Source organism: Thermobia domestica, chromosome 12, assembly GCF_964235325.1.
Source record: "Thermobia domestica chromosome 12, izTheDome1.hap1.1, whole genome shotgun sequence".
NCBI classification, from domain to species: Eukaryota; Metazoa; Arthropoda; class Insecta; order Zygentoma; family Lepismatidae; genus Thermobia; species Thermobia domestica.
Genome location: NC_137465.1, coordinates 32,375,735 through 32,387,921, shown reverse-complemented (window position 1 = coordinate 32,387,921; position 12,187 = coordinate 32,375,735). Strand labels below are relative to the sequence as shown.

At 36.0% G+C, this 12,187-nt stretch overlaps 1 protein-coding gene across 3 annotated transcripts in view; it reads left to right on the top strand.

The window, feature by feature from the left end:
* LOC145666405 (uncharacterized) overlaps positions 1 to 12,187 on the top strand; it is an 86,789-nt gene that overhangs the window by 57,031 nt on the left and 17,571 nt on the right. For all 3 annotated transcript variants that reach the window (XM_081733617.1, XM_081733616.1, XM_081733615.1), the window contains exons 7-8: positions 4,687 to 5,259; positions 7,824 to 8,019. In XM_081733617.1, the coding sequence (XP_081589743.1) occupies positions 4,687 to 5,259; positions 7,824 to 8,019 (769 nt within the window). The remainder of the gene's footprint in view (positions 1 to 4,686; positions 5,260 to 7,823; positions 8,020 to 12,187) is intronic.

Below are 12,187 nucleotides of genomic sequence, written 5' to 3'. Positions count from 1 at the left end.
AACGTGATGTAAGATTGGAAATTAAGTCATCAATACAAGATATGAAAACAGCTCTTTTGCAGTATTGCTTCGGCGTTTCTCACGGATAATTCTGTCGCTTGGTTTGCTTACTTGCTAAACGTGGAATTTTTATTTCACTGTCGAAAAGATTTTTCATGATGCGGGATGCTTGTTGAAAGATATCGCTGAATGCCGCTTGAAAATTCTCGGTTCTTAAATTTTGTAGTTGTTTTAAGATGTCTTGGGTATATTCCATTGCTGAACTTAAATCATGTTTAGAGATAACTTGAAAGACGAACTGTTAAAGTAAATAATTTTTCGCATGTTAACAGGGAGATCAAAAAGGAACTTTTCTCCATAACTGACAATAATTGCTGTGCGGTGTGGGATATTATTTTCTCACTTGCAGCAATAGATTGTAAGCTAGCAACAATTGGCTGAAATAGTTCGACAAAAACTATGACGGCATGATGGCGCTCAACAAATCTTGTGTCACACAACCCGACTAATGTAGTTTTCTTGCTTTCTGGTATTAATTCTTATATGTAATGTTTAAGCGTATTCACAGAAAAATTATTTCGGAACAAATCACAGATGTCCTTCATGGTACCTAAGCAGTTTCTAATATGGGAGACACTCATGGCAGAGGAAAGTGCTAGATTTAATTGATGATTTGCACAATGGACAAAAATAGCTTTGGGATACATTTCTCTTACATTTGACTGTACTCCGTTCACTTTGCAAGCCATGGAAGCTGCACCGTCATAGCCTTGGCCTACGAGATTGTTCATATCAAGGACCATTTTCACACATTGTTCAATTATTGCTTTTGAAAAGCCCTTTCCCGTAAGATGTAAATCGGAACAAACCCCGAAAAATCTTCACGCAGCATGAGACTAGTATTTACATACCGAGCACATAATAAAAGTTGTTTAGTCCCCCCTATATCCGTAGTCTCATCTGCAATAATACTAAAGCACTGTGACTTATTAATTTCAGATACCAACTTATTTCTTATTAACTCCCCACAAATTTCTAAAACTTCATTTTGTATTTGTGGATGTACGTAGTATTTTTTTCCTGCGTTTGTTAAATGTTTCTTTAAAGATTCGTCATCGGCGTTAGCATGAAAACGAAGAAGTGAGCGAAATTTCCCGTCCTTTTGCGAAGGCTTCGACAAAATGAAGGGATCTCCTCTCAGAGGAAGCTCTTGCTGCCTACAAAAGATTATAGTTTCTACAATAGGAATAAGAGCGGCTCGTTTTTTGCTACATTTTGCGTATTACCACTCTCCACAGCCATAAAGTTGTCAGATTTTACCACACTAGCTTTGTGATAAGCTGTTTTCTGATGGTCATTGAACACTTCAACAGCATCCTTTCATTTGTAAAATGGCTTAGTCACCAAATATCCTACACTTTGATGTGAAGCATGACCAACGTTTGGTGTACAGAAAAGAACACAATAGCGACAAAACGCCCCGTCCTCCGTCTTTGAGTGAGTTAACCAACCACCTCTCTAACCAGTGGTGCTAAAACGAAAGTCTTTTAGAATCATGAAGTCTCACAGGAAACAGGAGGGTTCTTTCCAGCTTAAAATTATTTGTCAACATGTCGTATCGCACTTCTCTTGAAATATTGACACATTTTGTTTCTTTCACTAACACGCCAATGTCATTTCGGTGGAAGGACACACTAGGCACATTGTCACTATTCTCTTCTTCAGGTAATGGAATGTCCACTTCTGAATTAGAAACCGGCTCATTTTTCATTACCTTTATTTACTGGCTTAAAAAAGCTGTCAATTGTCTTCGAATGTCTCTTCATGATTTACTAAGTTTTATACAGTATATCATGAACACACACAGTCACACACACGATTTGCTAGTTCAGCCTGCAGAGCCATGAAAACTCAAGTAATACTCTGAACAAAAATTTTTACACACGCACACCAATAATGTACAAAACTATCAATAAAAGACCTCTGATGGCGCCTGTATAGTAGGTGAGAATGATGGTTGCCTGTAGTCTCTGTTCTTCCTTCCTCCCTCTCTCTTGCCAAAAAGACATGAGCTTCCCGAAACAAGTGGCAAAAAGACAAAAGACTTCTTTCTGCCCTTTGCTCTGGCAGAAAGAGCTGTTGCTTTGAACAATATTCATCGGGAAGCAAGGGGATGGTAGAGGTTAATAGTCGGTTGACTGTTTCTGTAAAGCGAGAAAAGATGGACGGGGACAAGTGAGGCCGAGGGAACTTTTATTGATCCTGGCGATGATCTACACCCGCGAAAAACCGCTACACCGAGGCATGCATCCCTCAATTTGGATACTAGGCGTACAACAATCACTAGGCTACAATTAGTGATAGTGTTGTATTTTTCTTAGAGAGAAAAAAGGTCTTGCCGAACCCTCCTATATGCTGCAGCAATTCATATACAAAGAATTGAGAAGTACAAATAAGAAAACTAAAGCTGGGAAAATGTGTTTGAGACAAGAGTTAAACTTATCCAATGTGAATCTTCACTATATAAAGCAAGTAAAACATTTCCTTTGCTCTCTCCCTCCCTCCCTCTCTCTCTCTCTCTCTTTCTCGCTCGCTCGCTTCCCGTGGCAGGGATTGTAAAAAGAGACAGTGGAAAGATTGTTCGTCTCGGAGACTCAAACATCACAGAACGATAAGAAAAGCCGACCGAAGAAACTACTTCATACTCATACCCTATTCATTCAATCACGTTTCACTGTAATAAATGAAAAGATACAAAATAAGGCCCTTCTCTCGGTTCCAGAAATATTGGAGAAAGAAAAATACCTCTCTAAGGAAGAGAAGACACCAAGATCCAATTGTAAAGTTACATTATCTATATATGACGTTGTACAATACTCATTGGCCATCATTCAGGTTTCCTAATTTCTTTTGAGAGTTTGTTGTGTTCAGATCGATTTGGGAAGGGATCCGGACTCCCCCCCCCCCCTTAAATACGTCCCTGATAGTAGAATATTCAATTTCCTATAAATACTTATTTCTCCCCACAACATCAGTTATTCCATGTTGGAAACAGCCGTTTGCTGATGCAATAATAGGTCCGGTATTTATCATCCTTATGTGTACGAGAAATACATCCAAATATGCATGGATACAAGAATTAAAAAAAAAAAAAATGGTCATGCAAACTGGGCAGCTGGGAGATTTTCTGTTGAAAGGTTTTTTTGTCGCCGTCAACCTGAAACCCTATACACCTTTTATTTGTTTAACTGACATTAAAAACTCAAACTGAACACAGACAGAAGATTAGTCACTAGCCCATAAAACTTACCTAATACTGAGTAACATCGCCTGTGGCCTGGATTCTGTTTAGAAGTGACTCCACGGTGTAAATCCACTCACTGAACGGTAGATCCTGTATATTCAACAAATTACGGGATGATTAATGACTCACCTATAACGTTCCTCCACTGTGTGTTTTTAGGCTATATTTATATGTTCTCTAGCGTTCAATTTTCGTCAGAGCGAAAGGCTTAAATTATTTTCCTATGCAGATCTTACGTAGTTGTCGCAAGTAACCGTGGTACGTTGTAAAAAATAAATAGAATAAGTTATTTTTGTGTCCTGATATGGGGTAACCACATTAGTTATTTATTTTTGTAATGACTCACTGTTTCCAGTGTATTACAGACACATATCTTCATGAATCTGCCAATTATTTTTTGTGTTTATTTTATTTATGGAATAATTATATCTATTTCCTATTTCCATTTATTAAACTTCCATCTTTTTCCATTCAAAAGATTTGTATTATTTATGATGCATTTTTAATTACGTTTAATCTATATACCTATGTGTAAGTGAATTGTTTTGACTTTGTACCTCAAAATAATTTACTGAAGAAGGAGAAATTTAGGATTTTAGATTTCTGGGCTTTCTGCATCTATGCCCATTTTAGCCCTCACGTTTGAGGGATGACGTTCCTCGGTGAGCATACTATCCGGGAAAGGGAAGGAAGGAAGCGGCCTGGGATCTATAAGTTAGGTACCACGCCGGCATTTGCCTGGTGTGAATGAGAAAAACTCTGGAGTACCTCATTCAGAATGGCTAGCCTGAAAAAAAAAATTCAAACTTTTTCCATCGAATGCCTCCACCGGGATTCAAACTCGGGACCGCTCGTACCGAAGGCGAGAGCGTTAGCGACTAGGTTACGCGGGACCACAAGAAGGAAAAATAAAAAGAAATTAGATCTTCAGGTTTTAAATTTTGTCAATGCAAGCAGGTGTATTAAAAATCTAAAAATATATCAAGAAATTGTTCTTGTAATTGCAAAATGGTTGTATTTGTGGACAAGTGCTGAAAAATACAATATTTGAATAGTTTTTAACTGCAGTCAGCTAACAACTTCTGATTTAATCTTAAAAAAATGAGTTTGTAGCACAAGGTGATTAAAAACAATAATACATTGGAATAGAAAGTAAAATACCCGGAAGATTTATCCTTCCGTGAAATCTTCCCTCTGATAAATAAAGCCACTTATAGCGATAGGAACAATGTTATATCTAGAGGGGGTATCTGATTTTTTTGTCCAGTGCAGTGATTATATTTAATGGAAATAGAATAAAAAATTGAAAACCTTTCAAGCATATATAATCGTTATTCTTTCACCTGTTTGTATTAACAATGTAATTATGCTTCTCTTTTCAGCCAAATACTGCCGTAATGTTCAGAAGATGAACTTAAAGAGTGTTCCTATGCACTCAAGTGGAGTCCATGCGATTGCACTTCAGTGCCCTAACCTGAAGTGGTTTAGCGTGGAAGACTGCACAGGAGTTAGGGACCGGGACATTCAATCGCTTTTGAGGCGATGCCGTAAGCTGGAAACGATTAATTTATCTAAAAACTCTCGAATTTCCACGAAATGTTTCCATGTTATTCCACCAACTGTGAAAGAAATTGTACTCAATGAATGCGGAAATATTAGATGTAAACATCTTGTGAGAGGCCTAAAGAAACTCAAAAATCTCAAAAAACTTAGCATCGATGGATGTATGAGTATAACTGGTAGTGATATAGCTGAAATCTGTAATCATGTTCCAGAGCTTGAAGTCTTAAGTTTGGCTCAATATTTTCCACTGATCAATAACGATGCCTTGAAACCTATCGCTACACTCAGGAAATTGAAAAATTTGAATTTGCAAACTAATTCTGCAGTGACAGATCGTTTCTTGGATCTGCTTTCTAGAAACTGTCTGGAGATACATACATTGGATATTTCAGGTAAATATATTTTTTAAAATATTTTTATTTTAATTGCAGAATGTCTGGAATGAAGCTGGCATGTTTCATCGCCAAAATTCACTGTATATAAACAGGTGCACTCAGGCCCGTAGCCAGGGAGGGGCTAGAGGGGACACTGCCCTTTTAAATTATTTTTTGCCCCCTTTAAAAATAACGCTGAAGAGAATTTTTAAACTGACTCAAAACCAGTGAAATTCTTGCAATTATATTTACCGAATTAAATTCAATTTTGCGAATTCTACTCATTTCTGTGTAAAATTATGTTTCTTGCTAGATGTACCAAACATCTTCCATTGCCTTTACCCATTTCAAGAATTTCAAACCATACCCTATTATTGCAACCACGACAAGCATCCAAGGATACCAGGTGCACTTCCAAACAACAATATCATAGTCCACAACGTTAGTTGTGAATATAAATAAACTGTAGTGTCTCGCGTATTTTGGAAGGTAGAAAATTGAGTGCAAACGTTTATGCTTCTATTTTGTATTGATATAATCTAAAATTGGCGTAATATAATTTTGTTCTTGTGTTTGAAAAATAAAAACTTCGATTTTAATTATTAATACGAAACAAAGTGACTCGTAGAGAGATTGTATTAAGCACACAAAAATGCAACAAAAATTTAAGGTTTCGATAATTCAAAAATAAAGATTCTGTAAATAGTAAGTAAATGTACAATTTTATGGTGTTCTTTGATGTCTTTGTTATTGCCCTCTTAGTCTTCATTTCTGTCCCCCTATGGGCCTGGGTGTACTGTAAAGGTTTTTTTTTTTCAAGTTCGCTTCCAAAATAACACGCTTCTGTACCGCTTACGCACCCCGAAGCGGTCTGAAGACAAAGACATCGAAATGCCGTGCTTTTTTTGGGGGGAGAGGGTCATACAAATTCCCACCAGAGGCATTTATTGAAATCAAGTATCTTTGGTATCTATTTATGTATAAATGGGTCAGGACCAAAGTGAATTCAAATAATTCGTATCTTTATTCACTTTCCTTACTGATATGCAAATTAAGTCGTTGTATTTCTTTAACTTGGACTAATAAAAGTCGTAGTAAACTAACTTGGACTAAATTAGTTCTTCTGTACTCTGCAGTATTTTGAAATTGTCCATATGTAATTCTGTATAATGGTTTCACTTGTGCAACTGTTTATTTTTATTTTATTTATTTATTTGTCCTGAAATGGCTGTTGACAATTATATTAACAAGTATGTAAAGATCAGTGCGATGTATTTTTATTAGGAGTCCTTCGTGAGTGAGTCGGCAGACGTATCGCCAGTTAATCCTAGTTTCGAGTTCAAATAGAGGACAATTTCTCTCGGATGTAAGCCGAGAAGCGGTTTGGATTTCGCTTTAAGCTTATGTAACCCCTTCCAACGTAATCCGATTGTTGTATAACAACACCAAGGCGGAAAAAACTTATTTCTGTCCATATGTGATGTAAATACATAGAGCAAATTATTTAAACCAAAAAAACCGGGTTTAAACCAAAAAAACCTGGTTTTTTGGTTTTTTCAATAAAAACCACGTTTTTTTGCCAACCCTGGTCTAAGAGATAACCGAAAACAATGCTTTATTGTAATATATGAATAAAGGAAATGAGAATAGCGTTCCACTGTTCTTCAAATTGTCCCACTGAGTCCACTTCGCTAAAATAAAAGTAATGCGAGAATGTAAAATAAAACTTACAAATTGATCACCACAAATCTTCACATTTTATAAATAAAACATGAAATCGCAAAGATATCCTTAATATCATCAGTTAGTTTCTAGCATAATAACTATAAAACATCCGTTTATCATGACAACTACAGAATATATCCATGTCAGAATTGCCATTAACTGATCGTCCTATCGTCATTGTTAATAAAATAATAATCTAATATCTTCAGTTCATCAGTCGTGTGTGAATTATTTTTGTGTACTTCGTTCTTTATCGGGGCCGCGGTGGCTCAGTAGTAGAGCGTTCACCTTCGGTTCGTGGGGTCCCTGGTTTGATTCCAACTCGCACCAAGTAAACTTGGTGGTGGACAAACATCGTGTGCGCGGGTTTTCTCGAGGTTCTCCCGTTTCCTCTCACTTTCTTCATTCCACCATTTCTTTCATTTCTTATCACAGTTTCCTTTAGCCTAGCCGGCATAACTGTGGGACGTAAAATTGATTTTTGTTCTTTATTGGGAATTTTTAATTTTGTTAGTGCTGTTCATGAGCCGCCCATATTCATTGTTGAGGCAAAGTCTTGAGATACTAAAATTATTCAAATGCATGTTTACCAATATCTGAATTTGTTGCTAAAGTTGAACGCTATGAGGCAAAAGTGCCCAAATTCATAACATGTGTTTGTCAATATTATCGTTCATATAAGTATGATATGTAAGCAAATACCATATATTTAAATTTCATTTCATTTATTTATATTTATATAAACCTGTATAGTATACTTCATTACTATACATCACACTTTACAGTCAACTTAAATATGTTTTTCGAACATGGCGTAAAATTATTGTAACCTGATGTATTTTATCTTTTTTATGTAGGGTGTACTACGAATTCAGATAATCTTTCGGACAGAGGATTTGAATATATTGCACGGTTGCCAAAATTGACCACTTTATATTGTAGTTACCTGGCAAAAGTGTCTGATGTGGCTCTCATTTATGTAGCAAGCAAAGGTATCTTGAAGAAACTGGTATGCAGAGGCTGTGCAGTGTTCTCAGATGATGGTTGTAGTCGGTAAGTTTATATTTTTTCCTTAGAAAGTACATGTGATTAAAAAGAAGGTATCCACAAATGTAGATTTTTGCAAGCTCACATTTAAAAAAAAAAAAAAAAAATCGCAAATCGGGAGAAAATAATTCAGAATCAGATCTCAAGAAGCAAGCGTGAACTATGAGTTTGAACCGAACATAGTTCAAGCGAGCGTAGCGAAGCTTCTACCATTCGACTCGATCAGTTTGTCTATGTCCGTCTGTTCCACGATAACTCTTCTAAAACTTATTTTAATATTGATTGGTATATGCCTCTCTTCAACTTGCAGAAATAACCCTGTTGTTTGGGGTTGCAATTCGTAAAGAATAAGGAGGGAAAATCGGATGTTGTAAATTTACCTCCTCCATGTTGTAAATTTGAATATGCAAGACAACTTTCCATTATAAACAACAATTTTCCATTATAACAGAAGTATCAAAACAGGCATATAAGAAGAAAACAAAATCGAGATTTTAAGAAAACCTTTCCCGCTGAACATGAACTATATGTAAGCAAAAGATTATCATTATGTTATGAGGAAAAGACAGTGCTATATAATTTTCAGTCGCAGAAATAATATTATAAATCACGATATTAACTGCATCACATTTAGCTATTCAGTTTTTTTCATTTGCATAAACGCATATATAATCCAAAGATGGGAATACTCGAGCTTCCTTCCTAAATGCTTGATAAATAAATAAATAAATAAATAAATAAATAAATAAATAGAAAGTCCATACAATAATATATATATGCTGGTAGCACATAAAGCTGTAACTTGTCGAGACGTAATATTCTTATAGTTGTATTGAAAGTAATAGGCAATGTATGTATATACAGTAATGAATTTACCAAGCAGGTGCAAAACTGATTGCGGTTTTTAATTATCAACTTTAAAACAGAATATAGCAGCTTAGAATTAAGTTTAATCATCAAAATAACTATTAGCGTTTATGCATTTTTGCTAAGAAAAAACAAGTCCACTGATGATATAAAAATCTGGATGTCTAGAACCGATGAACTCTTCGAAGGAGTTTTAATCTGTTGTTTTGTTGTTGATTGTCTTCTTCTGCAGGAAAGTCTGGTACTTGAAAAAAGTTTACTCGGTGGGAGAAAAGTCTGGTGAGTAAGCTTGATGAGCTAAGTGTTTCGTATCTCAGGTCGTTTAGTTTTTACACAGTCCTTTGTGATAGATAACATGTGTTTAGCAATACTTCACAGATGTGGTAGTTTCGCCAGAGTTCAAGGTGTAGTGACCGACTCCACGTGCCAACCATCAAATAGTAACCATTACCTTCTTTTGATGCAGTTTTGGTTTAGGAACTGCTTTGATGACTTATTGCTGTCCAACCGCTGCGTGAAACGCCGTCGGTTGTATCCATTTCTCGTCGCATGTGACAATGCGATCAAGAAAAGGATCACTTTTGTTTGGAAGAAGAAGTGCAGAATAGACTTCATAGCCGCGAAGTTTCTGGTTTCCGTTAGGTCGTAAGGCATCCTTTATCCAGTTTTAACTTTCCCGTTTCGTGTAAATGTTGAATAACTGTTGAATGGTCAACGGTTCTTCAATCTTTCAAACTGTTTTGCATGGTCCTTTTCAGTAATGCTCCTTAATCACATAAAGTCGTCCGCCACCCTCCTGATCTGCTCCTTGAGAAAACTTTTGGAGCCAATGTTGAACTGTACATTCACTGATGATCCCCTGACCAAATGCTCGGTTGATATTGCGGGTAGTTGCTCCAGCTTTACGTCCCAATCAGAATTCGTACAATAAAATTACTGAAATTTGCTTTCTTTCCATCGAACAGAAAAACTAATTGCAAGGATAAGTAGAGCGAACATTCTTTTTAAGTTGGTATATAACATGACCATTGTTAAATAAAAGTTTTTCCCATAATTATACATCAAAATTTAAACTAACAAAAATTGCAATTATTATTGCACCAACCTGAAGTGAAACAAACGTCGTACGCCTTTAAAACAGGTACACTTTTATCACTGTCACTCAAACGCTTCCCTACATAGAAAAGAAGTGGGAATAAAAGGAAAATATAATAATAATAATAATAAAGTAGCTGTAAAGCATCCAAGTTGGAATGCAGTGTCACGTGACTGTGTTACTAGCGGGAAAGTCAAGAGAGTTTGGTAGAGGAAGATAAAATAACAGGACGAGTGAGTCGATACGAGTAGAAAAGAGGGAAGAAAACCTTTCAATATATATATACAGTAGCGGCTCCAGGATATGATAAAGGGAGGGGCTAAACCATAGTTTGCCGCTTTATCCAGTGTGAAGCAGGATTGAAACCCATTTTATCCAGTGTATACCTGAGCGTCAAGGAGGGGAGGCTATAGCCCTACAGTCCCCCTTGGATCCGCCACTGCATATATATATAAAATATTTATTTATTTTTCCTTTTCGAAAAACAAAAATAATGCTTTACATTGGCTAATAGTATTCTTAACTTTTTTTAAATCAACTATTTTTGTATTAAACCTCCCTTCGTTATTAGATGGAAGTAGCAGAAATTTGAAATATGATACATTAAAACTATTTTTCTACTTGTCCACATCGGAACGAGTTTTTTTGCTTCATTTGGTATTAAAACTGAGAAAACTTAAGAAGTTAACCAAAATGTCATCCTGCGAAGGTGGGGGCACTGAATATCTTCAGTCAAAATTGGGAAAGGGAGAATTCGATTCGGAATTGTGATATGTATCTGTTGTATAGCTTTCATGGTTGTCAGCTTTAATAACATATTTCGTGGGCTACAGCAGATAGTATTTATTTAATAATTTCTTTACACACCAACGTAGTGAACAATCTAAACGTATTTGATTAACAAAATTTTAAAATCCTTTATGCATTTTAATATATTTGTACATAAAAATTACCAGTACCATCTATAGTTTATTTACTTATTCTTTCGTTCATTCGAGATTTTATTTTCTATTTTACCTGGACTGTGATGTTTACTCCATAGGATAGTAATCCAAGTAGAGCAAACATTACATTAGATAGTCATTAATCGAATTTTTCACCCGAGCGCTAACGACGAAACAAGTTATCACAAAGGAATAGCTTCTTTCACCGCTAACCACACATAGGCGAAAATTCAAATAACAACCTTAAACTTGCGAATAGGACAAAATTTCAGCATCGTTTAACCGAAAAACAACTGATCACAATAATTGCTAACATAGTTGATCACAATAATTTCGTACCATGCACAACCATGAGGCGAAAGGATTTGGGTCAAAATAACGTCAATGATTCACATTAATAAAGCTTATATTTGATATTAGTGCTATACTTACATTGTTTCACAAGAAATGAATAATATTTTGACTATAAATAATGTGGATGTTTACTATTTACGAAAATATAAGTGGATATTCGCAATTCTACATTTTATATTAATTAATCGTCGCAGTGAGTGCGCAGTCCTCCTTCCAGCTGAGTGAGTTTGCGCCCAATGATGGCTACGTCACGCAGTTTTCTCCTTGTTCTTGCTGTTCACGTTAGTCCCACCTACCAAAGTGACGTAAGCACAAGTAGAACTGTGATTGGCTACAGTTGATTGCCAAGGCCACTGGCTGCTTCGTCTGCTCGTTCCTGCTACTCCGTTGCGAGAACGCACAATGATTAAATTGTCTGAGCTGGGTACACCAAAAATAATGCACAAATTAGTTTATTACAGGACTAATTTTCACTTTCAGATTTCATGTTTCTCAATTAAGCTAGTAAGGTATAAAGAAATCTGAAATGAAAAGTTACAAATACAGTAGACTCCCGAGTATCCGGCGTAATGTGGCGGAAGGGCAGTCTGGATAACAAAAAAGTCTGATAAGCCGGAGTTCTATGAATAGTCTCCTTCATAGTCACTGCAACTTATTTTCGTTTATCACCCATTTTCAAATCTTCACTGTAGTACACTTAAAACAATAAATAAATAAAATAAGCATATACCAAAAATAATTTACGAATACAGTACTATACGTACTGTACAATTGTAATCAGAAACAGTGGCAAGCGTAGTGTATTGAGGTCCGTTAAACACTGACGAAACAATGGTCAAAGAGCAGAACGCTGCTTATTTCCTGTCACAACTTGTATTTTGCACACGACACGTAGGAGGATCGTAGCAGACGC